This window comes from Osmerus eperlanus, chromosome 16, assembly GCF_963692335.1.
Source record: "Osmerus eperlanus chromosome 16, fOsmEpe2.1, whole genome shotgun sequence".
NCBI classification, from domain to species: Eukaryota; Metazoa; Chordata; class Actinopteri; order Osmeriformes; family Osmeridae; genus Osmerus; species Osmerus eperlanus.
The window spans coordinates 14,659,761-14,686,770 of NC_085033.1; the positions used below are offsets into that span (position 1 = coordinate 14,659,761).

Here is a 27,010-nt window from a genome sequence, read left to right on the forward strand (position 1 = left end):
ACTGCAACTCGACCACCAAACAACTGCACCATGACGGGCGTGTCGTGCGGGGAGGTACTCAGCGTGTGGGTCACCGCAAGAAACGGCGACACCTGCCCCAGCGACAGGGTCCTGGGGCAGGTGCAGAGACTGGTGAGGAGGGGGAGGTGAGGGTGGAGGGGGAGAGAGAGAGGGAGATGGGGTATTAGACATAATAAGGAATGTGTAAAGAAATATAAGAAGAAAGATTATCTCCAGAACTGGGCATTGTGTATTGGTCAGGACCCAAGGACGTGCAGTGCAATAGTAATGATGAATTATATATAGAATAAGTATAGTATGTATATTGAATAATGTCACATAAATAACTAATCAAAACAGCGAAACCTTTTATAATCATCAACAATATCACCCCCCCCCTCCCCCTCCCCCTCCTCCTCCTCCCCCCCCTCCAGTGCCCTGCCCCCCACCAATGTGTCGGCTGTCTCGGACTGCAGAGCGGACGTCGCCACCCTCAACTGGACCACCAGCCAGGGCGTGGTCTTCTACATCGTCGTGGCGACGGACGCCGACGGCGTGTCACAGAGCTGTGTGAGCATGGACAGCCGCTGCGACGTGGAGGGCCTGCGCTGCGGCCAGACCTACTCCGCCTACGTGATCGGCAGCAACCTCAAGTGCAACAGCTCCCAGAGCAACCTGGTCACCTTTGAGATGGGTAGGTCACCTTGGAGATGGGTAGGTCACCTTGGAGATGGGTAGGTCACCTTGGAGATGGGTAGGTCACCTTGGAGATGGGTAGGTTCACCTTGGAGATGGGTAGGTTCACCTTGGAGATGGGTAGGTCACCTTGGAGATGGGGTAGGTCACCTTGGAGATGGGTAGGTCACCTTTGAGATGGGTAGGTCACCTTGGAGATGGGTAGGTCACCTTGGAGATGGGTAGGTCACCTTTGAGATGGGTAGGTCACCTTGGAGATGGGTAGGTCACCTTGGAGATGGGTAGGTCACCTTGGAGATGGGTAGGTTCACCTTGGAGATGGGTAGGTCACCTTGGAGATGGGTAGGTCACCTTGGAGATGGGTTGGTCACCTTGGAGATGGGTAGGTCGTCCAGATGCACGGAGCGGCATGCTTGTTCATGTCAGAGGTTTAACATCCCTGCCCTCCTCTCCCATCACCTCCTCTCCTCTCAGCCCCCTGCCCCCCCGACCACGTCGAGGCGTTCAGGACTGTGCAGCCAACAACGTCCGGGTGGAGTGGCAGAGCCAGCAGGCGTGGGGCTCCTACGTGGTGTCCCCTGTCCTCCGCGGGGGCCCCCACCCTCAACTGCAGCACCAATGGCAGCAGCAACAGCAGCAGCAATGGCAGCTGTGTCGTCCCCGCGCTGAGCTGCAGTCTCACCTACTCCGTCATCGTCACCTACGACAACGGCCGCTGCCCCGCCTCCTCCGCGCCCATCAGCATGGAGTCAGGTGTGTGTGTAATGTTATTGATATGATTTGTGTTATTCATAAATCAACTAATGAAGGATGCTCCTCTTTCCCTCCATCCTTCTCTTATCTCATCCCCCTCCCCTCTCTGCTCCCCTCTCCTCCCCTCCCCTCCCCTCCCCCCTCTCTGCTCCCCTCCCCTCTCTGCTCCCCTCCCCTCTCCTCTCCTCTCATCCCCTCCCTCCCCCTCCCTCCCTCCCTCCCTCCCTCCCCTCCCCTCTCTGCTCCCCTCCTCTCTCCTCTCCTCTCCTCTCATCCCTCTCCTCCCCTCTCTGCCCCCCTCCCCTCTCCTCTGCGACGACGCAGACCCGTTACCGCGGAAACGGTGTGTGCGATCTCGTCCGAAAATAGAAACGTGTGTATTTGTCCTCCCCCCGCAGTGCCCTGCCCTCCAGCCAACCTCTCCAGCCAGCTGGACTGCTCCAACGGCTCCGCCCTGCTCTCCTGGTCTCCCAGCCCCAACGCGGTGTCCTACTCTGGGACCGTCCTGGGGCCGGACGGGGCCCTGCTCCCCTGCAGCTCCTCCACCCCCTCCTGCCTGCTCAACGGCCTGGTCTGCGGACGCTCCTACAACCTCAGCGTGACCGCCTCCAACGGCTCCTGTGCCAGCCTTCCCAGCGCCCCCCTCAGGCAGGACTCAGGTACTGCAGCTTTTAGTCAGGGTTCTGCTGAGGTTTACTCACTGCCTGGGCTGTCTCCATATCGTGTATATACAAATATATTGAGGAAATTGAGGAAGTATATAGTTCGGTGCAAAAGTCTTGGGCAAAACGATGAAATGGTGAAATAATTGATAAATAATTGTTTTCTTCTAAATTGCACTTTGATACTGCCGCTCAAATAGAGGACAATGTAAAAAAATCTTGGGTTCTTGACTTCTGCAAGGGACTGAAAATGTAGCATTTTCCCCTCTTCTGTACATCCTCCCTGTGTGTCAAATCTCACATTAATTTTTTATTAAAAAAAAATTATTCTCCCCCTCCCGCGCTCCAGCCCCCTGCGCCCCGGTCAACGTGTCCACCACCCTCTCCTGTGGTAACAACTCTCTGCTGGTCAGCTGGGGCGCTGCGGCCGAGCCGCTCAGCTACAGCGCCACCGCCAGGGCTGGGGATGGTATTGCGGCCGCCTGCAGCTCCGGGGGAACGGCGTGCGCTCTGGCCGGCCTGCAGTGCGGTCAGACGTACAACATCTCCGTCGTGGCATCCCGCGGCGGCTGCAACAGCTCCGCCAGCGCCACGACGACCGTGACCACAGGTGAGCAGCTGCACAGGTGTGAGGGTCACAGGTGTTATGGTCACAGGTGTGTGAGGGTCACAGGTGTGTGAGGGTCACAGGTGTGAGGGTCACAGGTGTGTGAGGGTCACGGGTGTGAGGGTCACGGGTGTGAGGGTCACGGGTGAGCAGCTGCACAGGTGTGAGGGTCACAGGTGTGTGAGGGTCACAGGTGTGAGGGTCACAGGTGTGAGGGTCACAGGTGTGTGAGGGTCATGGGTGTGTGAGGCTCACAGGTGTGAGGGTCACAGGTGTGAGTGTCAAAGGTGTGTGAGGGTCACAGGTGTGAGGGTCACAGGTGTTAGGGTCACAGGTGTGTGAGGGTCACAGGTGTTAGGGTCACAGGTGTGAGGGTCACAGGTGTGAGGGTCACGTGTGTTCTCCTCAACACAGGTACACAGCCTGCTGTGCTACGCTATAATATACTGAGCTGTATTATACTATATCCTTCTCCTCCCTCCCCTCTCCTCTCCCCCCCTCCCCTCTCCTCCCCCCCTCCCCTCTCCTCCTCCCTCCCCTCTCCTCCCCCCTCCCCTCTCCTCCTCCCTCCCCTCTCCTCTCCCCCCCCTCCCCTCTCCTCCCCCCTCCCCTCTCCTCCTCCCCCCCGCAGGTCCCTGTCCCCCCAGCAGCGTAGCCGTGTCCCTGGCGTGCGAGGGCAGCGTTGGCACGGTCTCCTGGACCGCGTTCTCCGGGGCGGACGCGTACCTGGCCACAGCCACCGACGCCGGCGGCGCCTCCCTGAACTGCTCCTCCAACTCCTCCTCCTCCTGCTCCTTCACCACCCTGCACTGCGGACAGAACTACAGCGTTACCGTGGTGGTGCTCAGCAGGGGTTGCCACAGTGACCCCAGCCCCGCCGTGTCGCTGAAAACAGGTGAGAGGACAAGTGATAGCTGCCTATCTCTCTGTCTGGCTGTCTGTCTCTGTCCATCTGTCTGCCTGCCTGTCTGTCTTTGTGATGAAAGACTCTGTAAGAGAGGATCATTATCAACCTTGCTCTCCTTACTCACTCCCCCCCCCCTCTCTCTCCCTCCCCCCCTCTCTCTCTCCCTCCCCTCTCTCTCCCTCCCTCCCCCCCTCTCTCTCTTTCTCCCTCCCCATCCCCTCTCTCTCTCTCTCTCTCTCTCTCTCTCTCTCTCTCTCTCTCTCTCTCTCTCTCTCTCTCTCTCTCTCTCTCTCCCCCTCCCTCCCCCAGCCCTGTGTCCTCCTACCAACCTGTCTGGTGTGGTGGACTGTTCCACCAGCGGCCTGTCTCTCTCGTGGGCCTCCAGCCCCACACCTGGTGCCAGGTACACCCTGACCTCCCAGAAGCTAGGGGACGCCAGCAGCACCACGCAGCAGTCCACCGGCGCCACCACCCTCTCCTACACTGGCCTGCAGTGCGGAGAGAAATACGCCTTCCGTGTTGCCGCCGGCGACGCCGCCTGCAACAGCACCCTGAGCCCTCCCCTGGAGATGAACACAGGTGGACGCCATGGCAACACAGATGTTTACAAAAACATCTTACTTTTCCCTATTAAAAATTGCAATATTTCCTGAACTTTGTAAACTTTGGTCAGGTGACCATGCTCACCCACCCCCCCCCCCCTCTAATCCTGTGGAATTTGGAATGTAGAACTGTAGAATGTGGATCTTTAGAACTTGCAGTTCTAACTTGGTCCTTTCTCCTGTCAGTTCCATGCATTCCTACGGGCGTTTCCGTGGTGATGGACTGTGCCAACAACCAGGCTGTAGTGTCGTGGTTGGCCAGCCAGGGAGCGACGTGGTACTCTGCGTCAGCGTACAGCAGCAAGGGCAACTCCACCTGTCAGAGCAGCCCCGCCCTCACCTGCACCCTCGCCAACATCACCTGCGGCGCCAACTACAGCGTGCAGGTGGTCGCCGGGGACAACAAAAACTGCTCCAGCTTGCCCAGTCAGGCAGCGACGTTCAACTCAGGTGAGAGAAGGATGTCCATCAGCCCAGGTTCAGGTCAGGACCAGGAATGAGCTGACACAGGAAATCAACTCTTTTGTTCTCTTCCTTGCCATTCCTTCTTCATTTCTCTCCCTCCCTCCCTCCCTCCCTCTCTCTCTCAGGACCATGCTCACCCACTAATGTCATCGCCTCCCTGGACTGCGTGTCCAACATCGCCATGGTAACCTGGCAGGACACCAATGGGGCGGAATACTACACCGCCACCATGACGACAGGCAGCAGCAACCAATCGTATCCCTGCATGTCTCCCTCCAGCCAATGCAGCTTTCCCGACTTGGCATGTGGGCTGCTCTACTCCGTGTCTGTCTCCGCCTCCAACTCCCAGTGCAACTCCAGCACCACTGTGGGCGCCAGCCTCCAGTCAGGTGACCACGCTCACCCACCCCCCACCCCCCCTTCTAATCCTGTTTTGGAATTTGGAATGTAGAACTATAGAATGTGGATCTTTAGAGTTCTAACTTGGTCCTTTCTCCTGTCAGGTCCATGCATTCCTACGGGCGTTTCCGTGGTGATGGACTGTGCCAACAACCAGGCTGTAGTGTCGTGGTTGGCCAGCCAGGGAGCGACGTGGTACTCTGCGTCAGCGTACAGCAGCAAGGGCAACTCCACCTGTCAGAGAAGCTCCGCCCTCACCTGCACCCTCGCCAACATCACCTGCGGCGCCAACTACAGCGTGCAGGTGGTCGCCGGGGACAACAAAAACTGCTCCAGCTTGCCCAGTCAGGCAGCGACGTTCAACTCAGGTGAGAGAAGGATGTCCTTCATCAGCCCAGATTCAGGTCAGGACCAGGAATGAGCTGACACAGGAAATCAACTCTTTTGTTCTCTTCCTTGCCATTCCTTCTTCATTTCTCTCTCTCTCTCCCTCCCTCCCTGTCTCTCTCAGGACCATGCTCACCCACTAATGTCATCGCCTCCCTGGACTGCATGTCCAACATCGCCACGGTAACCTGGCAGGACACCAATGGGGCGGAATACTACACCGCCACCATGACGACAGGCAGCAACCAATCGTATCCCTGCATGTCTCCCTCCAGCCAATGCAGCTTTCCCGACTTGGCATGTGGGCTGCTCTACTCCGTGTCTGTCTCCGCCTCCAACTCCCAGTGCAACTCCAGCACCACCGTGGGCGCCAGCCTCCAGTCAGGTGACCACGCTCACCCACCCCCCACCCCCCCTTCTAATCCTGTTTTGGAATTTGGAATGTAGAACTGTAGAATGTGGATCTTTAGAGTTCTAACTTGGTCCTTTCTCCTGTCAGGTCCATGCATTCCTACGGGCGTTTCCGTGGTGATGGACTGTGCCAACAACCAGGCTGTAGTGTCGTGGTTGGCCAGCCAGGGAGCGACGTGGTACTCTGCGTCAGCGTACAGCAGCAAGGGCAACTCCACCTGTCAGAGAAGCTCCGCCCTCACCTGCACCCTCGCCAACATCACCTGCGGCGCCAACTACAGCGTGCAGGTGGTCGCCGGGGACAACAAAAACTGCTCCAGCTTGCCCAGTCAGGCAGCGACGTTCAACTCAGGTGAGAGAAGGATGTCCTTCATCAGCCCAGGTTCAGGTCAGGACCAGGAATGAGCTGACACAGGAAATCAACTCTTTTGTTCTCTTCCTTGCCATTCCTTCTTCATTTCTCTCTCTCTCTCCCTCCCTCCCTGTCTCTCTCAGGACCATGCTCACCCACTAATGTCATCGCCTCCCTGGACTGCATGTCCAACATCGCCACGGTAACCTGGCAGGACACCAATGGGGCGGAATACTACACCGCCACCATGACGACAGGCAGCAACCAATCGTATCCCTGCATGTCTCCCTCCAGCCGATGCAGCTTTCCCGACTTGGCATGTGGGCTGCTCTACTCCGTGTCTGTCTCCGCCTCCAACTCCCAGTGCAACTCCAGCACCACCGTGGGCGCCAGCCTCCAGTCAGGTGACCACGCTCACCCACCCCCCACCCCCCCTTCTAATCCTGTTTTGGAATTTGGAATGTAGAACTGTAGAATGTGGATCTTTAGAGTTCTAACTTGGTCCTTTCTCCTGTCAGTTCCATGCATTCCTACGGGCGTTTCCGTGGTGATGGACTGTGCCAACAACCAGGCTGTAGTGTCGTGGTTGGCCAGCCAGGGAGCGACGTGGTACTCTGCGTCAGCGTACAGCAGCAAGGGCAACTCCACCTGTCAGAGAAGCTCCGCCCTCACCTGCACCCTCGCCAACATCACCTGCGGCGCCAACTACAGCGTGCAGGTGGTCGCCGGGGACAACAAAAACTGCTCCAGCTTGCCCAGTCAGGCAGCGACGTTCAACTCAGGTGAGAGAAGGATGTCCTTCATCAGCCCAGGTTCAGGTCAGGACCAGGAATGAGCTGACACAGGAAATCAACTCTTTTGTTCTCTTCCTTGCCATTCCTTCTTCATTTCTCTCTCTCTCTCCCTCCCTCCCTGTCTCTCTCAGGACCATGCTCACCCACTAATGTCATCGCCTCCCTGGACTGCATGTCCAACATCGCCACGGTAACCTGGCAGGACACCAATGGGGCGGAATACTACACCGCCACCATGACGACAGGCAGCAACCAATCGTATCCCTGCATGTCTCCCTCCAGCCGATGCAGCTTTCCCGACTTGGCATGTGGGCTGCTCTACTCCGTGTCTGTCTCCGCCTCCAACTCCCAGTGCAACTCCAGCACCACCGTGGGCGCCAGCCTCCAGTCAGGTGACCACGCTCACCCACCCCCCACCCCCCCTTCTAATCCTGTTTTGGAATTTGGAATGTAGAACTGTAGAATGTGGATCTTTAGAGTTCTAACTTGGTCCTTTCTCCTGTCAGTTCCATGCATTCCTACGGGCGTTTCCGTGGTGATGGACTGTGCCAACAACCAGGCTGTAGTGTCGTGGTTGGCCAGCCAGGGAGCGACGTGGTACTCTGCGTCAGCGTACAGCAGCAAGGGCAACTCCACCTGTCAGAGAAGCTCCGCCCTCACCTGCACCCTCGCCAACATCACCTGCGGCGCCAACTACAGCGTGCAGGTGGTCGCCGGGGACAACAAAAACTGCTCCAGCTTGCCCAGTCAGGCAGCGACGTTCAACTCAGGTGAGAGAAGGATGTCCTTCATCAGCCCAGGTTCAGGTCAGGACCAGGAATGAGCTGACACAGGAAATCAACTCTTTTGTTCTCTTCCTTGCCATTCCTTCTTCATTTCTCTCTCTCTCTCCCTCCCTCCCTGTCTCTCTCAGGACCATGCTCACCCACTAATGTCATCGCCTCCCTGGACTGCATGTCCAACATCGCCACGGTAACCTGGCAGGACACCAATGGGGCGGAATACTACACCGCCACCATGACGACAGGCAGCAACCAATCGTATCCCTGCATGTCTCCCTCCAGCCGATGCAGCTTTCCCGACTTGGCATGTGGGCTGCTCTACTCCGTGTCTGTCTCCGCCTCCAACTCCCAGTGCAACTCCAGCACCACCGTGGGCGCCAGCCTCCAGTCAGGTGACCACGCTCACCCACCCCCCACCCCCCCTTCTAATCCTGTTTTGGAATTTGGAATGTAGAACTGTAGAATGTGGATCTTTAGAGTTCTAACTTGGTCCTTTCTCCTGTCAGTTCCATGCATTCCTACGGGCGTTTCCGTGGTGATGGACTGTGCCAACAACCAGGCTGTAGTGTCGTGGTTGGCCAGCCAGGGAGCGACGTGGTACTCTGCGTCAGCGTACAGCAGCAAGGGCAACTCCACCTGTCAGAGAAGCTCCGCCCTCACCTGCACCCTCGCCAACATCACCTGCGGCGCCAACTACAGCGTGCAGGTGGTCGCCGGGGACAACAAAAACTGCTCCAGCTTGCCCAGTCAGGCAGCGACGTTCAACTCAGGTGAGAGAAGGATGTCCTTCATCAGCCCAGGTTCAGGTCAGGACCAGGAATGAGCTGACACAGGAAATCAACTCTTTTGTTCTCTTCCTTGCCATTCCTTCTTCATTTCTCTCTCTCTCTCCCTCCCTCCCTGTCTCTCTCAGGACCATGCTCACCCACTAATGTCATCGCCTCCCTGGACTGCATGTCCAACATCGCCACGGTAACCTGGCAGGACACCAATGGGGCGGAATACTACACCGCCACCATGACGACAGGCAGCAACCAATCGTATCCCTGCATGTCTCCCTCCAGCCAATGCAGCTTTCCCGACTTGGCATGTGGGCTGCTCTACTCCGTGTCTGTCTCCGCCTCCAACTCCCAGTGCAACTCCAGCACCACCGTGGGCGCCAGCCTCCAGTCAGGTGACCACGCTCACCCACCCCCCACCCCCCCTTCTAATCCTGTTTTGGAATTTGGAATGTAGAACTGTAGAATGTGGATCTTTAGAGTTCTAACTTGGTCCTTTCTCCTGTCAGTTCCATGCATTCCTACGGGCGTTTCCGTGGTGATGGACTGTGCCAACAACCAGGCTGTAGTGTCGTGGTTGGCCAGCCAGGGAGCGACGTGGTACTCTGCGTCAGCGTACAGCAGCAAGGGCAACTCCACCTGTCAGAGAAGCTCCGCCCTCACCTGCACCCTCGCCAACATCACCTGCGGCGCCAACTACAGCGTGCAGGTGGTCGCCGGGGACAACAAAAACTGCTCCAGCTTGCCCAGTCAGGCAGCGACGTTCAACTCAGGTGAGAGAAGGATGTCCTTCATCAGCCCAGGTTCAGGTCAGGACCAGGAATGAGCTGACACAGGAAATCAACTCTTTTGTTCTCTTCCTTGCCATTCCTTCTTCATTTCTCTCTCTCTCTCCCTCCCTCCCTGTCTCTCTCAGGACCATGCTCACCCACTAATGTCATCGCCTCCCTGGACTGCATGTCCAACATCGCCACGGTAACCTGGCAGGACACCAATGGGGCGGAATACTACACCGCCACCATGACGACAGGCAGCAACCAATCGTATCCCTGCATGTCTCCCTCCAGCCGATGCAGCTTTCCCGACTTGGCATGTGGGCTGCTCTACTCCGTGTCTGTCTCCGCCTCCAACTCCCAGTGCAACTCCAGCACCACCGTGGGCGCCAGCCTCCAGTCAGGTGACCACGCTCACCCACCCCCCACCCCCCCTTCTAATCCTGTTTTGGAATTTGGAATGTAGAACTGTAGAATGTGGATCTTTAGAGTTCTAACTTGGTCCTTTCTCCTGTCAGTTCCATGCATTCCTACGGGCGTTTCCGTGGTGATGGACTGTGCCAACAACCAGGCTGTAGTGTCGTGGTTGGCCAGCCAGGGAGCGACGTGGTACTCTGCGTCAGCGTACAGCAGCAAGGGCAACTCCACCTGTCAGAGAAGCTCCGCCCTCACCTGCACCCTCGCCAACATCACCTGCGGCGCCAACTACAGCGTGCAGGTGGTCGCCGGGGACAACAAAAACTGCTCCAGCTTGCCCAGTCAGGCAGCGACGTTCAACTCAGGTGAGAGAAGGATGTCCTTCATCAGCCCAGGTTCAGGTCAGGACCAGGAATGAGCTGACACAGGAAATCAACTCTTTTGTTCTCTTCCTTGCCATTCCTTCTTCATTTCTCTCTCTCTCTCCCTCCCTCCCTGTCTCTCTCAGGACCATGCTCACCCACTAATGTCATCGCCTCCCTGGACTGCATGTCCAACATCGCCACGGTAACCTGGCAGGACACCAATGGGGCGGAATACTACACCGCCACCATGACGACAGGCAGCAACCAATCGTATCCCTGCATGTCTCCCTCCAGCCGATGCAGCTTTCCCGACTTGGCATGTGGGCTGCTCTACTCCGTGTCTGTCTCCGCCTCCAACTCCCAGTGCAACTCCAGCACCACCGTGGGCGCCAGCCTCCAGTCAGGTGACCACGCTCACCCACCCCCCACCCCCCCTTCTAATCCTGTTTTGGAATTTGGAATGTAGAACTGTAGAATGTGGATCTTTAGAGTTCTAACTTGGTCCTTTCTCCTGTCAGTTCCATGCATTCCTACGGGCGTTTCCGTGGTGATGGACTGTGCCAACAACCAGGCTGTAGTGTCGTGGTTGGCCAGCCAGGGAGCGACGTGGTACTCTGCGTCAGCGTACAGCAGCAAGGGCAACTCCACCTGTCAGAGAAGCTCCGCCCTCACCTGCACCCTCGCCAACATCACCTGCGGCGCCAACTACAGCGTGCAGGTGGTCGCCGGGGACAACAAAAACTGCTCCAGCTTGCCCAGTCAGGCAGCGACGTTCAACTCAGGTGAGAGAAGGATGTCCTTCATCAGCCCAGGTTCAGGTCAGGACCAGGAATGAGCTGACACAGGAAATCAACTCTTTTGTTCTCTTCCTTGCCATTCCTTCTTCATTTCTCTCTCTCTCTCCCTCCCTCCCTGTCTCTCTCAGGACCATGCTCACCCACTAATGTCATCGCCTCCCTGGACTGCATGTCCAACATCGCCACGGTAACCTGGCAGGACACCAATGGGGCGGAATACTACACCGCCACCATGACGACAGGCAGCAACCAATCGTATCCCTGCATGTCTCCCTCCAGTCGATGCAGCTTTCCCGACTTGGCATGTGGGCTGCTCTACTCCGTGTCTGTCTCCGCCTCCAACTCCCAGTGCAACTCCAGCACCACCGTGGGCGCCAGCCTCCAGTCAGGTGACCACGCTCACCCACCCCCCACCCCCCCTTCTAATCCTGTTTTGGAATTTGGAATGTAGAACTGTAGAATGTGGATCTTTAGAGTTCTAACTTGGTCCTTTCTCCTGTCAGTTCCATGCATTCCTACGGGCGTTTCCGTGGTGATGGACTGTGCCAACAACCAGGCTGTAGTGTCGTGGTTGGCCAGCCAGGGAGCGACGTGGTACTCTGCGTCAGCGTACAGCAGCAAGGGCAACTCCACCTGTCAGAGAAGCTCCGCCCTCACCTGCACCCTCGCCAACATCACCTGCGGCGCCAACTACAGCGTGCAGGTGGTCGCCGGGGACAACAAAAACTGCTCCAGCTTGCCCAGTCAGGCAGCGACGTTCAACTCAGGTGAGAGAAGGATGTCCTTCATCAGCCCAGGTTCAGGTCAGGACCAGGAATGAGCTGACACAGGAAATCAACTCTTTTGTTCTCTTCCTTGCCATTCCTTCTTCATTTCTCTCTCTCTCTCCCTCCCTCCCTGTCTCTCTCAGGACCATGCTCACCCACTAATGTCATCGCCTCCCTGGATTGCGTGTCCAACATCGCCACGGTAACCTGGCAGGACACCAATGGGGCGGAATACTACACCGCCACCATGACGACAGGCAGCAACCAATCGTATCCCTGCATGTCTCCCTCCAGCCAATGCAGCTTTCCCGACTTGGCATGTGGGCTGCTCTACTCCGTGTCTGTCTCCGCCTCCAACTCCCAGTGCAACTCCAGCACCACCGTGGGCGCCAGCCTCCAGTCAGGTGACCACGCTCACCCACCCCCCACCCCCCCTTCTAATCCTGTTTTGGAATTTGGAATGTAGAACTGTAGAATGTGGATCTTTAGAGTTCTAACTTGGTCCTTTCTCCTGTCAGTTCCATGCATTCCTACGGGCGTTTCCGTGGTGATGGACTGTGCCAACAACCAGGCTGTAGTGTCGTGGTTGTCCAGCCAGGGAGCGACGTGGTACTCTGCGTCAGCGTACAGCAGCAAGGGCAACTCCACCTGTCAGAGAAGCTCCGCCCTCACCTGCACCCTCGCCAACATCACCTGCGGCGCCAACTACAGCGTGCAGGTGGTCGCCGGGGACAACAAAAACTGCTCCAGCTTGCCCAGTCAGGCAGCGACGTTCAACTCAGGTGAGAGAAGGATGTCCTTCATCAGCCCAGGTTCAGGTCAGGACCAGGAATGAGCTGACACAGGAAATCAACTCTTTTGTTCTCTTCCTTGCCATTCCTTCTTCATTTCTCTCTCTCTCTCCCTCCCTCCCTGTCTCTCTCAGGACCATGCTCACCCACTAATGTCATCGCCTCCCTGGATTGCATGTCCAACATCGCCACGGTAACCTGGCAGGACACCAATGGGGCGGAATACTACACCGCCACCATGACGACAGGCAGCAACCAATCGTATCCCTGCATGTCTCCCTCCAGCCAATGCAGCTTTCCCGACTTGGCATGTGGGCTGCTCTACTCCGTGTCTGTCTCCGCCTCCAACTCCCAGTGCAACTCCAGCACCACCGTGGGCGCCAGCCTCCAGTCAGGTGACCACGCTCACCCACCCCCCCTTCTAATCCTGTTTTGGAATTTGGAATGTAGAACTGTAGAATGTGGATCTTTAGAGTTCTAACTTGGTCCTTTCTCCTGTCAGTTCCATGCATTCCTACGGGCGTTTCCGTGGTGATGGACTGTGCCAACAACCAGGCTGTAGTGTCGTGGTTGGCCAGCCAGGGAGCGACGTGGTACTCTGCGTCAGCGTACAGCAGCAAGGGCAACTCCACCTGTCAGAGAAGCTCCGCCCTCACCTGCACCCTCGCCAACATCACCTGCGGCGCCAACTACAGCGTGCAGGTGGTCGCCGGGGACAACAACAACTGCTCCAGCTTGCCCAGTCAGGCAGCGACGTTCAACTCAGGTGAGAGAAGGATGTCCTTCATCAGCCCAGGTTCAGGTCAGGACCAGGAATGAGCTGACACAGGAAATCAACTCTTTTGTTCTCTTCCTTGCCATTCCTTCTTCATTTCTCTCTCTCTCTCCCTCCCTCCCTGTCTCTCTCAGGACCATGCTCACCCACTAATGTCATCGCCTCCCTGGATTGCGTGTCCAACATCGCCACGGTAACCTGGCAGGACACCAATGGGGCGGAATACTACACCGCCACCATGACGACAGGCAGCAACCAATCGTATCCCTGCATGTCTCCCTCCAGCCAATGCAGCTTTCCCGACTTGGCATGTGGGCTGCTCTACTCCGTGTCTGTCTCCGCCTCCAACTCCCAGTGCAACTCCAGCACCACCGTGGGCGCCAGCCTCCAGTCAGGTGACCACGCTCACCCACCCCCCACCCCCCCTTCTAATCCTGTTTTGGAATTTGGAATGTAGAACTGTAGAATGTGGATCTTTAGAGTTCTAACTTGGTCCTTTCTCCTGTCAGTTCCATGCATTCCTACGGGCGTTTCCGTGGTGATGGACTGTGCCAACAACCAGGCTGTAGTGTCGTGGTTGGCCAGCCAGGGAGCGACGTGGTACTCTGCGTCAGCGTACAGCAGCAAGGGCAACTCCACCTGTCAGAGAAGCTCCGCCCTCACCTGCACCCTCGCCAACATCACCTGCGGCGCCAACTACAGCGTGCAGGTGGTCGCCGGGGACAACAACAACTGCTCCAGCTTGCCCAGTCAGGCAGCGACGTTCAACTCAGGTGAGAGAAGGATGTCCTTCATCAGCCCAGGTTCAGGTCAGGACCAGGAATGAGCTGACACAGGAAATCAACTCTTTTGTTCTCTTCCTTGCCATTCCTTCTTCATTTCTCTCCCTCCCTCCCTCCAGGTCAGGACCAGGAACCTGAGGACTTACACACACACACAAAGAGATGCACACATGCACACACACATCATAGGCAACACACATCTCCAAAAGTTACTGAGGCATTAGTGACTGAACACCTCTCCCCCTCTCCCCCCCTGCAGTGCCCTGCCAGCCCCAGGGGGTCAACGCCAGCCAGAACTGTGTGACCAACTCTGTGTGGGTGTGGTGGAGGCCCTCCCCTGGCGTGCAGGGCTACACGGTGGTGGGCGTGTCGGCGGAGGGGCTCAACTCCTCCTGCTCCACCTCCAACAACACCTGTGAGCTGCCCGACCTCGTCTGCGGAGAGCACTACACCATCAACGTAACCGCTAGCAACGGGCTCTGCGACGGCCCGCCCAGCGCCACCTTCGATATCGTCATGGGTAACTACGACTTCTCCCCGGAAACCTGTCGACAGGCTCTCGTGACTGACCAATGACGTGTTTTGTTTTTTAGTTTTTTAAAGGACACTACCATGCCTATTAGTCTTTTGTACAGCTGAATGTTTTGATGATAGCACTTACTGGAGAACAGTGACTTGTCAGAGACAGAAAAACGTATTTGCCCTTCCCATCAACATGCCGTTTTGCCGTTTCTGCTGTCTTTCTTCTCTCCCTCTCTTCCTCTTCTCTCTTCTCCTCTCTCCTCTTCTATTCTCCCCTCCTTCTCCACCCCAACCCTGCTCCTCTCCTCCAGCTCCTTGTTCTCTCTCCAGCATCACAGCTTTCGCCCAGTGCCACAACAGCTCTATCCAGGTGGAGTGGCAGCGCCTGTCAGCCGGACTGAGGAACCCCGTGTACACAGCCACGGCGGAGGGCAGCGACCACTCCTTCCTGTACTGCAACAGCTCGTCGTCCAGCTGTGTCCTCCAGGAGGCGCACTGCGGCCTGCAGTACTCCGTCATCGTGGCACCCTCGTCTGACAAGTGTAGCAGGCTGAGGAGTGCCCCCTACAGGATCAGCATGGGTGAGACAGGACCCTGGATCTAGCCCTAACCCTGTGTGACAGAAGGCTTCTCCTTTGACCCGACATGTAGCCCTCGACCTCAGACCTCAGGAGTCCGGTAGAGTAACCATCTTAACTCCCTCCCTCAGAACCCTGCCCACCACAGGATGTGGTCATCAACTCTTCCTGTGAGTTGCGCGGCGCGCTGGTGTCGTGGGCGGCGTCCACCGTGGCGGAGGCGTACCGGGTAACGGCTGCCGGTGCCGGTGGAGACGTCAGGACGTGTAACTCCACGGCAGCCAACTGCAGCCTGGCCGATCTGAGCTGTGGGCAGACCTACGCTGTCTCCGTGGTCGCCAGCCACCAGAACTGCTCCAGCACGCCCAGCCAGAACATCAGCTTCAACACCGGTAGGACACACACACTTACAGATGCACTCACGCCGCCTAAGCAACACACTCCTGCCGCCTTAACTACGTCAGGTTTTATTTTCATAGCCGTGTTACTCTTTCCTGTTTTTTCCCTTCCATTCCAAAACGCAAGTCTCCCTTCTCTGCAGAACGCATTAGTCTATCACACTTTCCTGCGGGAAACCCTGTGTGAGTAGAATGTAAAGGTTTTTCCTCTTCTACTTTGTTCCCCTCCCCTATCCTCCATCCTCTCCCCTCACCCCCTCCCTGCTCCCCTCACCTCTCCCCCCTTTATCACCCCTGTCCTCTCCTCCCTCCTCCTCTCTCCTCCCGCCCTCCAGCCCCCTGCCAGCCCTCGTCGCTCTCGGTTACTCTCCAGTGTTCTAACCAGTCAGCGGAGCTCTCGTGGGCTGCGGCTCCGGGTGCCGTGGCGTACTACGGCCGCGCCCAGCCCGGTAACGGAACATCGCTGTTCTGCGCCGCCGCCGGCACCTCCTCCTGCTCCTTCGTGGGGCTGCAGTGCGGTGCCGAGTACAACTTCTCCGTGCAGGCGTCGGACGGGACCTGTAACTCCTCCTTCAGCGCCTCCCTGCTGGACGGAGCAGGTAACTACACAGGCAGTAGCAACCAGTAAAGCATCATGTTTGTCATACGTCCAGAATATGTATATAAGCTAACCTCCACCCCCCCCCCCCCCCCTCCAGCCCCCTGTCCCCCAGACCAGCTGAAAGTGTGGATGACCACCATGCAGGGTCTTCTCCACGTGCTGCGGGCGTCCTGGGCCCAGGTGAGCTGCCCAGGGACAGAGTACCTGCTGGAGGTGAGGGGCTCTATCCAGGGGGACCTGCTTTCCCAGTTCCACCTGGCCTCCTACTGGAGCAGCTCGACCTACTTCGAGATGCCCCTGCCCTGTGGCTCAGCCTACAACGCCACGGTGACCAGTAGGAGCGCTGCCGGGACCAGCTCCCCCTCTGGGGCGGTGACAGGAACTACAGGTGCGGACCTAGCTGAAGGCAGTCTGTAGACACCTGCAGTTGTAGGCTCTGAAGATGAAAGTTGTGGCTGTAAGTTTGCTAGAAAAAGGCAAACAAATAAATTCCCTATCTTTCCCTTTCCCTCTCTCTCTCTCTCTCTCTCTCTCTCTCTCTCTCTCTCTCTCTCTCTCTCTCTCTCTCTCTCTCTCTCTCTCTCTCTCTCTCTCTCTCTCTCTCTCTCTCTCTCTCTCTCTCCTCCCCCCTCTCTCTGTCCTCCCCCCTCCTCTCTGTCTCCTCCCCCCTCTCTCTGTCCTCCCCCCTCCTCTCTCTCTCCTCCCCCCTCTCTATGTCCTCCCCCCTCCTCTCTCTCTCCTCCCCCCTCTCTCTGTCCTCCCCCCTCCTCTCTCTCTCCTCCCCCCTCTCTCTGTCCTCCCCCCTCCTCTCTCTCTCCTCCCCCCTCCTCTCCCTTCTCTCCTCCCCCCTCTCTCCTTCTCCCCCTGTCTCCTCCCTCCTCCCCTTCTCTCCTCCCCCCTCTCTCCTTCTCCCCCTCTCTCCCCCCTCCCCCCTCTCTTCTTGTCTCCTCCCCCCGCTTTCCTTCTCTCCCCCCCCTTCTCTCTCTCCTCCCCCCTCTCTCTCTCCTCCCCCCTCCTCCCCTTGTCTCCTCCCCCCTCTCTCTCTCCTCCCCCCCCCTCTCTCTCCTCCCCCTTTCTCTCCCTTCTCCCCCCCTCTCTCCTTGTCTCCTCCCCCCTCTCTCCTTGTCTCCTCCCCCCTCTTTCCTTCTCTCCTCCCCCTCTCTCCTCCCCCCTCCTCTCCTTCTCCCCCTCTCTCCTCCCCTCTCCTCTCCTTCTCTCTCTCTCTCCTCCCCCCCCTCTCTCCTCCTCTCCAGCTCCATGTCCTCCTCCATACGTCTCGTACCATGGGGATAACTCCTCCGCCCTGGTTGCGTGGAACGCGTCGGTGTACGCCAGCATGTACACCGTGTACGATGTGAGGGCGGCGGTGCGCCTGAGTGTGTGCAGCACGCCGCTGCTGTCCTGCCCTGTCACCGACCTCAACCCCGGGGACCTGGAGGTTACCGCTAGCAACACTGCCGGGGAGAGCCCGCCCACCCAGAACATCACAGGTCGGTTCTTGTTTGTAGGTGTGTGTAGGTGTGCGTGTAGGTGTGCGTGTAGGTGTGCGTGTAGGTGTGCGTGTAGGTGTGTGTGTAGGTGTGTGTGTGTAGGTGTGCGTGTAGGTGTGTAGGTGTGTGTGTAGGTGTGTGTGTAGGTGTGTGTGTAGGTGTGTGTGTACACAGGTGTGAGCGATGATTTGTGTGTGTGTGGATTTTTGTATATGGTTGTGTATGGTTATGTGTGTATGTGGTTGTGAGTTGTGTGTGTACTTGCCAGTATTGAAACGATGCACAACCCCAGCACAGTACAGCATGATGACGAGCTGTGTGTCCACAGTGCTGTCTGCGGACAGGAGGAGGAAGAGGGATGTGAGGGATGAAGAGCCACAGATGGGTGAGTAACTGACCCCTCCGTAACCCTTCCCTCACTGCCAAACACTCCTGACTCTACCTATGATGATGGTTTTTAATTAATTCAATTGGTGCCTGTTGTAATCACAGTAGATAATGAACGACCAGAAGTGCACCGTTCTAACAGTATTCCAGTAGTTACTTCCAAGGAACGGCCTGTATTTTAACCAGGCAAAGTGCAACAACAAACATCTCTTCATTAAAAACATCACAAAAATACCATCATTTTAATTCTGTTCACAGCAGGAGGTCGCTTGGTCCCCACGGTGAGGGTCTCCGTGGAAACCTCCACGACACTGCTCGTTGATTGGTCATCCGTGCCGGGGGCGGAGACCTACACGCTGGTGGTCCGTGAGCAGGGCGTCTCGGGGCGTCCGCAGGTCCTCACCGTGTACGGGGAGAGCTCCATCCTCACCGACCTCCGCCCCGCCTCCACCTACTGCGTGTCGGTGTCGGCCTGGGGCCCGGCTGCTCCGGGGCCCTACTCACAGCCGGTGTGTGTGGAGTTGAGCCCGGGGGTCCGCATGTGAGGAGACACCAAGCAGCTGGACGGAACTCTGTTCTGAAGAGCGGAACGGAACCCCGTTCAGCCACCCGGAGGTTCTGCTTCTAGAATGTGATTGTTATTAGAACCCCATGTGACCACACAGATTCTACTTCTAGAATGTGATTGTTATTAGAATCCCATGTGACCACACAGATTCTACTTCTAGAATGTGATTGTTATTAGAATCCCATGTGACCACACAGAGATTCTACTTCTAGAATGTGATTGTTATTAGAACCCCATGTGACCACACAGAGATTCTACTTCTAGAATGTGATTGTTATTAGAATCCCATGTGACCACACAGAGATTCTACTTCTAGAATGTGATTGTTATTAGAACCCCATGTGACCACACAGAGATTCTACTTCTAGAATGTGATTGTTATTAGAACCCCATGTGACCACACAGATTCTACTTCTAGAATGTGAATAGTTTGGTCGGAGCTCTCTGGTGTTGTGTGTGTGGAGCGTGTGGGCAGGTTACAGGGACAGCTGTGTAGATTTTGAGGACTCAACTGAATGCTATGGTTTTAGGGATAGGTCTGTTCACAATGTTACAGCTTTGGGTCAGGAAATGTGATTTAGTTTCCAACTCCTTAGATTGAATTTTGTCTCCTTTGTTCTTGTGACAAACTACCTTCGATGGATTCTTAACCCTTGTGTTATCTTCGGGTCATTCTGACCCATCAGTCATTGTGACCCACCGTCGTATTGCGACAAATTTACCGCATACAAAGACAAAGTGAAGCATTTTCTTTTAACAGCTAGGCTGTCTCAGACCCCCCACATTGCAAAGGTTAAAAGAAAATTATTTTAATTTGTTTTTGTATTGGGTAAAATTGGGTAAACACAACGATGGTTCGTTATGAACCTTTGGGTCATGTGACCCGAAGGCAGCACGAGGGTTAACTTACATATTTTTATATGGTGAAAAGAAAAGCTGGAAATGTTTTTCTATACGTTTGTAATATTTTCTACAAGGTCTTTTCAGCAACAGTTAAAAGATTTTTAAAATACTTTCTCTCATCAATGAGCAAATCACCTTCTCTCCAGATGAGTAATGTACCCCATTGTCTTCACTGGGATGAATCTATGTGCCAATGATTTCTTTGTATTTGACAAGTCTGATGAATCTTTAATAAAGTGTATTTTACAAACGACAGACTTCCTGCGTCGTGTTCTACCAGCATAGACACCCTGGGTAAGAGTGCCAAGAAACTAAATCAAGAACTGCTTCATGATTTGCGGTTCATCCTGCATTGTATATCCATAGAATAACTGGGGGGGATTTGCTCCTCCTTCTGTACAGTACTGGTGTCCAGCCTGTCTGAAGCACTGATCTGACAGCTTATCCATACACAAGTCTGTTTCCTCACCTCATAGGGCTTGTCTATAAGACATCTAAAAGTGTTCACCACCAACTCCTGCCAGCACACTCCCGTTAACGAAGCCCTTGAAATAGAACTCAACCACACACACACAGGATGTTCCTTCCATAAAAGTAGTTTGGATTTTATTTTATTAGAAAACAAAATGCAACAGAGCAATAAGCCAAATACAGCGCGATGGTGGGCGGGGTCAGAAGGTGACACATCCAAACCCATCCTGGCTGGCAGCTCTACAGGTTTAAAACATTCTTACAACCAGTATGTACAAAGCTGTTTGGAACTTCCCAGAGAAAGAGAGAGGGAAAAAAACAAAACAAATCATAAAAAAAAATTAAAATGCCTCCCCCCCCCACCTCTCATTTTCAGTCGTCTCAGATGAGGACTGGCCAAGACAGCGAGGGAGGAAAGGAGAGAGAGTTCTACATTAAACAACATCACATCGGCCAAGACATGACCAGTCCAGGTGTTTGTTGTGCTAATGACTTGTTCTCAGTTTTAACTTTTTTTGTTTTCATACACATGACATACTAGACAATCAGGTAAAAAAAAGAAAAAAGTAAGAAAGGAGAGAAAAAGAGAGAGGGATGAAGGGATAGATGTGTGTGAGGAGGAGAGAGGGGCTAGGGCGAGTCAGCCCTGCTTCCATGCGTCGTTCTCTCCACCCTCTCTCTCTCCGCGTGGCGACCCGGCTCCTTCCCGTTATTGGACTCTCTCTGCCGGTGGCGCTCCTTGCTGGCGCTGTGCTTGTGAGCGCGCGGCTCCCCCTCCCGCTCCCTGCTGGCGCTGCTCCTCTCCCTCTCCTTGTCCTTCTTCCTGCTCTTCTCCTCCCCCCTCTCCGCCTTGTGCCTCCTCTCCCTGCTCCTGCTCCTGCTGGAGCGCTTGGCCTTCCTCTCCTCCCTGTGCCTCCCCCCCCTGTCCTCCCTCTCCTCCTTGTGTCCCCTCCTCTCCTCCGTCTCCCCCCTGCTCCTCTCCCCCCTGCTCCTCTCCCTGTCGCTGCCCTTGTGGTGGTCCCTGTCCTTTCTCTTGCTCCGGTCGTTCTCTCCTCCCCCGTCCTTCTCCTTCTCCTTCCGGTCACCGCGCCGCTCTCGGCTGGCGCTGTGGCGGCGTTCGCGGATCCTGTCCCCCCCCCCCCTCTCCCTGTCTCCCCCCCCCCTCTCCCTGTCTCCCCTGTCTCCACCCCCCCTCTCCTTCTCCTTCTTCTGACGGTCCCGCTCCCGCTCCAGCTCGTTGTCGAAGCTGGCGCCGTGCCGGTCGCGGTGGTGACTCCGGCTCCTGGAGCGCTTGGGGGAGCGGCGGGGGCTCGGAGTTCTCCTGGGGGACCTGAGAGAGGTGGGACAGAGAGAGAGGGGTGGGACAGAGAGAGAGAGGTGGGACAGAGAGAGAGGGGTGGGACAGAGAGAGAGAGGTGGGACAGAGAGAGAGAGGTGGGACAGAGAGAGAGAGGTGGGACAGAGAGAGAGAGGTGGGACAGAGAGAGAGAGGTGGGACAGAGAGAGAGGGGTGGGACAGAGAGAGAGAGGTGGGACAGAGAGAGAGAGGTGGGACAGAGAGAGAGGGGTGGGACAGAGAGAGAGAGGTGGGACAGAGAGAGAGGGGTGGGACAGAGAGAGAGGGGTGGGACAGAGAGAGAGAGGTGGGACAGAGAGAGAGAGGTGGGACAGAGAGAGAGAGGTGGGACAGAGAGGGGTGGGACAGAGAGAGAGGTGGGACAGAGAGGGGTGGGACAGAGAGAGAGGTGGGACAGAGAGGGGTGGGACAGAGAGAGGGATGGGACAGAGAGAGGGATGGGACAGAGAGAGAGGTGGGACAGAGAGAGGGGTGGGACAGAGAGAGAGGGATGGGACAGAGAGAGGGGTGGGACAGAGAGAGAGAGGTGGGACAGAGAGAGAGAAGAAAGCGTAAAGGGGAGAGAATGACAGCACAAGAACATCAGTTAACAGTTGCCTCTCATCACCCCTAACCAGCTTTAGCATGGCAGAGCAGCAGAACCCTCCCCCCCGGACCACGACACCCTCCCCCCCGGATCACGACACCCTCCCCCCGGACCACGACACCCTCCCCCCCGGACCACGACACCCTCCCCCCCGGACCACGACACCCTCCCCCCCGGACCACGACACCCTCCCCCCGGACCACGACACCCTCCCCCCGGACCACGACACCCTCCCCCCCGGACCACGACACCCTCCCCCCCGGACCACGACACCCTCCCCCCGGACCACGACACCCTCCCCCCGGACCACGACACCCTCCCCCCGGACCACGACACCCTCCCCCCCGGACCACGACACCCTCCCCTCCGGACCACGACACCCTCCCCCCCGGACCACGACACCCTCCCCCCCGGACCACGACACCCTCCCCTCCGGACCACGACACCCTCCCCCCGGACCACGACACCCTCCCCCCCGGACCACGACACCCTCCCCCCCGGACCACGACACCCTCCCCTCCGGACCACGACACCCTCCCCTCCGGACCACGACACCCTCCCCTCCGGACCACGACACCCTCCCCCCCGGACCACGACACCCTCCCCCCCGGACCACGACACCCTCCCCCCCGGACCACGACACCCTCCCCCCCCGGACCACGACACCCTCCCCCCCCGGACCACGACACCCTCCCCCAACACCTCCCCCAGACCACAACACCCTCCAGCTCCCCTTACCTGGACCTCCGTCGCTCCACCCCCGGCCTCCCCAGGTCTTCCCCCCCGGTCTCCTCCTCCTCCTCGTCCTCCTCTTCTTCCACCTTCCCCTCGTTCTGCGGAACCTTCCGGGGCCGGGCCTTCATCTGCTGGTCGATCATCTTCTGGACGGGCACGGGGATGCGGGGGAACAGGGTGGAGAACCACTCTAGCTTGGTGAGGAAGGAGCGCAGCATCTCTCCGACGGTCATCACACAGCCCCCGCCTGCCTTCACGTCCAGCTCCTGGAGACACACGGAGGGGCGGGGCCAACCACAACTTTATTAGTCGACGCCAGCCAGGACAGTGACGGAGTGTCTCAAAAAAACAACAACAACAAAAGGAAATGACATCACTTCCTAGTCTGTTTTGGTTTTTCTTCTTCAGTGCTGGCCTCCATGTCTGATGTAGAGAACTCAGGAGTTTTTTGTGATGACCAAGTACTGACCCTTCACCTATGTTTTCATCTAGCTTTAGTCCATCAAACTAGTCAAATGTGCTTGGTGTAAGTTCAGTTCAGTAGCTGTTGCAGAATCTAAACAGTGGGAAACTAACGTATGAAAGAAAAGTTTGGGATTAAAAATGTTCCTTATTTTTCTGTCATCTGAACTGAGTCTGTCTATCCTCAGAGACTGTGTTTACACTGGGAGACCCACCGGGCCCCCCCCACTGAGCGGCCAACGCCCCAGCTAGACCAGCCCCCCCTCCAGTCCTCCAGGGACCAGGCAGGGGAGGGAGGGCTGTGGTCTCCCAGAGCCAGCACAGACATGAGGAGGACCTTAGCTAGGCAGGTAACTAGTAGCACACCAGTTGAACAGAAACCAGTTCTAGGAGGGTAGAGAACAGCCGTTTTGCACTCACACACGCAACCCAACAGTGCTGAGATACAATATCCAATTCCCTTGCTGCGCAATGGGCATCTAAAGAAGAGAACAGGGGAATTAGCCAGTTGGGTATGAGGTCAGTCATGATGAGTTCATTTATAATGCATCAGAACAAGGTAGGCCTGGTTGCACAGTCTCGACAATCAAATGGGAGGATTTGTGGAGGGGGGGGGGGGGCTGAGGAGGGACCTGTGATGCTGTTCTCCTCACATATCTAGTGTGAGGGGGTGTGTGGGGGGGGGGTGAGGGGGCGAGTAAGAGATGGAGACAGAGAGACAGAGGGAGATAGAGAAAGATGAAGGGTAGAGAAAGAGAGAGATGGATAGAGAGATGGATAGAGAGAGAGATGAAGGATAGAGAAAGAGAGAGATGAAGGATAGACAAAGACATAAAGGATAGAGAAAGAGAGAGAGATGGATAGAGAAAGACAGATGAAGGATAAAAAAAGAGATGAAGGAAAGAGAAAGAGAGAGATGGATAGAGAAAGAAAGAGAGATGAAGGATAGACAAAGAGAGATGAAGGATAGAGAGAGAGATGGAGGATAGAGAGAGAGAGATGGAGGATAGAGAGAGATGGAGGATAGAGAGAGAGAGATGGAGGATAGAGAAAGAGATGGAGGATAAAGAGATGGATAGAGAGAGATGGATAGAGAGAAACAGGAAGTGTGAGAGCGTTGTGAAGGGTTAAAAATGTGTTGGAAACTTCACCTACGCATTTCAGCTCGGTGAAGAACGTCTCGTTTCTGTGAGAAACATCTAGGTTGGGGATTCTAGGTTTCAGTGAGTGTGTGTGTGTGTGTGTGTGTGTGGGGGGGGGGGTTACAATTATTTTATTTCTCTAAATTTCGGTTTGTGCAACAAGTCCTGATTACATCTGGTGAAGGGCATAGGTAAAGGGCATGCCTTGTGCTACATGGTGAGGCTACGTCATGAATACTTACCCTGACAGAGCGCTTCACAGCAGTAAACTAGCTACTCAACTTTAACAGGGATCCGACTGGTGGACAGTTAAGCCAAATGAAGGCAGAGGTGAAAAATCAGCCAGGAGCATCACAATAAGGGAGAGAGGACATTGAGGGTTGTTGTTCTGTTTTGCTTGAGGTGTGTGTGTCATGTGCCATGTGTCATGTGACTGCTGGGAGTGAGGAAGCAGGAGAGGATTACCGGTGTGGACATACCTCCTCATCATCCAGGAAGCCATCGTACCAGTCCACTAGGTCCGGAGGTGGCTGGGTGTATCTGGGCAGAGGGACAACAGAAATATATACCTTCAAATGCACTCTACTATAACTGATGAGCACAGTATAACAGTTGTCCCAGAGAGTCTACTACTCTCACAATCTATGTTACTTTGGGACTTATAGAATGATGCTTGCAGCATAACTACTGCATAGTATTCCTCCTGAACTACGCAAAACACACTACCCAAAGAATTCAACAACTCATCATTTGATATTTGCCATTACATGACACATCGGTCTTTTCTGGAAGTCAAGTTGATTTTTTTTAATAAACTATATTGATCTAACCATCTATCTATCTGGGAGTCAGATGGCTGAGTGGTGAGGGAGTCGGGCTAGTAATTTGAAGGTTGCCAGTTCGATTCCCAGCCTTGCCTCGGGGGGAATGTCCCTGTACTTACTGTAAGTCGCTCTGGATAAGAGCGTCTGCTAAATGACTAAATGTAAATCTATCTGTCCACTCACGTCCATCCTTCTTACCTTATGTACATGAAGCCAAGCGCTCTGATGTAGGGCGAGTCTGAGTGTGTGATTAGACCCATCACCTGCTTGCGAGTGAGCTTGAGCGTGAACAGCTTGTAAAGTAGGCAAAAAGCTGTGGACACAATACCGCCGGTGCCTACGCCACGCACCTGTGGAGAAGAAAGAAAAAGGGGTACATCGGTTTAAAAAACTGAAACAAAAAAAAAACCCTGAGGTTTAGTTATCCGGGCCTGTTTGGTTTAGGCCTAATACACTAGTGGCACTTTGACATAACCGAGACTTGTCTTCGAAATGGCGCTCGGACATTAGGAGTTGTTTGACAGGGTCATGAGCCGTCTCTCTAGGGTATAGGGAGGGGAAGGTAAAAGGCACGTACTTCTAACTTACCCCTCCGCACATTCCTGTCTGCCCCGCAGTCTTCCGGCTACCCTTTTCCCAGGGCTCTACATGATTTACCTGAAATTGGGTGGAAAAAATTATTCACGGAAGAATACAGCCACTTGGATGCGATCTGTTTAGCATGTGATTATCGTGCGGTGGCGACGAACAACGTACAGACAACGTTTGCCTCCGACTTACATAACACTAGCTAGCTAGCCTAGCGTGTTAATCAGTGAATAGACATTTGCCGCCAACTATGGCTAATCTCTGCAGTTAGGATAGCCCGCTAGACCTAGTGTGCAGGTAACACTAAGTAGTTATGTTATATAACGAGATACTTACCTAGATGAGTAACGTTGTCAAGTTCAGTAGGTATATTAGCAAACCCGTAAGTAAGCGAGCATGTAACATTGGAATAAACAGCCACACAAAAACAAGTGGATGTCGTAACGTTGGCTAACACTAGCAAGCTAATGGTGTAGCAAGCTAAGAACTAGCTTGTTAGCTAGTCAACATAGCCGGCTAACTAAATTTGAAAACACTTGTTTTAATTACTATACTTTGTTAGCTTGTCCGTAGTGAATTAAACCGCTATCTAGTAAACACGCCAGTAAAACATAGCACTTCCTCATTTATAGTTCTTCTATACCCAAGAATCGCTGCTTCGCGTAGCAAGCCAGCTATAGCACTACTCGCTAACTAGCAACCAAACGAGTCCCGTTACCTTGAAATATATTTCGTCCACGACCTCATGGTAGGTTTTAAGTTCATATAGCTGAACTTTGAAATATGGAGATGATAGCACGTTGGTGAGGATCATAGGATTCAAGTTCATAGTCTTTTCGTTGCCCCACAGAGGCAAGACGTTTCCATGTTTTCCAGCGGTAGGCTTGCAGACGGCCTGTGCTTGTTGCTGGTTCCCGGCCGCTGTGTTGTTAGCCATGTTGCAGGCACGCTGCCTGGCGAAATGTGGCCCGAAAAAGCGTCTAGCTTAAACAAGCGATATCTTTGACTATAACGCCATGAACATCAAAATACTTATCTTACAATCGTTACGGCTATAAACAAATACTTATACAGAACCGATAATAACGTTTAAGTCCTACTCCGCGCCTCTAGTCCAGACTACTGTCTGTAGGCTGCTGTGCTGGCTGGTTGCCACCGAGATCAATCTATCAACACACCCCTAGTGGACAATGTCATGAAATGCAGATAGCGATGACAGGCTAGCTGCTGTGTGCTTGTTGTTGCAGTTGACGAGTCATTTTTTTAATCTTATCAGCGAATTGAATCTTCTTGTGTGAATCACGTTCATAGGTAAAAAAATAATAATAACTGATA

General features: G+C 55.2%; 4 protein-coding genes across 4 annotated transcripts; 3 read left to right on the top strand and 1 right to left on the bottom strand.

Annotated features, from left to right (window-relative positions):
* The first annotated feature begins 5,227 nt into the window (after positions 1 to 5,227).
* On the top strand, positions 5,228 to 10,617 carry LOC134036599 (fibronectin type III domain-containing protein 7-like). The gene is made up of 14 exons (XM_062481597.1): positions 5,228 to 5,459; positions 5,603 to 5,863; positions 5,978 to 6,241; positions 6,385 to 6,645; positions 6,760 to 7,023; positions 7,167 to 7,427; positions 7,542 to 7,805; positions 7,949 to 8,209; positions 8,324 to 8,587; positions 8,731 to 8,991; positions 9,106 to 9,369; positions 9,513 to 9,773; positions 9,888 to 10,151; positions 10,295 to 10,617. Exons 1-14 carry the CDS (start codon positions 5,228 to 5,230, stop codon positions 10,615 to 10,617), a joined length of 3,705 nt encoding a protein of 1,234 aa, XP_062337581.1.
* Positions 10,618 to 11,859: 1,242 nt separating this feature from the next.
* Positions 11,860 to 14,107, top strand: LOC134036600 (fibronectin type III domain-containing protein 7-like). Its single transcript, XM_062481598.1, has 6 exons — positions 11,860 to 12,119; positions 12,234 to 12,497; positions 12,641 to 12,901; positions 13,009 to 13,272; positions 13,416 to 13,676; positions 13,791 to 14,107. The coding sequence occupies exons 1-6, from the start codon at positions 11,963 to 11,965 to the stop codon at positions 14,105 to 14,107; spliced, it is 1,524 nt and encodes a 507-aa protein (XP_062337582.1). The 5' UTR covers positions 11,860 to 11,962.
* A 201-nt stretch (positions 14,108 to 14,308) lies between these two features.
* On the top strand, positions 14,309 to 19,282 carry LOC134036255 (fibronectin type III domain-containing protein 7-like). Its single transcript, XM_062481112.1, has 9 exons — positions 14,309 to 14,583; positions 14,897 to 15,166; positions 15,295 to 15,555; positions 15,897 to 16,160; positions 16,260 to 16,550; positions 17,416 to 17,652; positions 17,981 to 18,037; positions 18,298 to 18,654; positions 18,755 to 19,282. The coding sequence occupies exons 1-8, from the start codon at positions 14,580 to 14,582 to the stop codon at positions 18,582 to 18,584; spliced, it is 1,671 nt and encodes a 556-aa protein (XP_062337096.1). The 5' UTR covers positions 14,309 to 14,579; the 3' UTR covers positions 18,585 to 18,654; positions 18,755 to 19,282.
* Positions 19,283 to 20,088: 806 nt separating this feature from the next.
* Positions 20,089 to 26,870, bottom strand: prpf38b (pre-mRNA processing factor 38B). Its single transcript, XM_062481376.1, has 6 exons — positions 26,394 to 26,870; positions 25,676 to 25,744; positions 25,286 to 25,437; positions 24,743 to 24,803; positions 22,663 to 22,925; positions 20,089 to 21,311 (listed from the first exon to the last, which is right to left on the bottom strand). The coding sequence occupies exons 1-6, from the start codon at positions 26,610 to 26,612 to the stop codon at positions 20,612 to 20,614; spliced, it is 1,464 nt and encodes a 487-aa protein (XP_062337360.1). The 5' UTR covers positions 26,613 to 26,870; the 3' UTR covers positions 20,089 to 20,611.
* Positions 26,871 to 27,010: the final 140 nt, after the last annotated feature.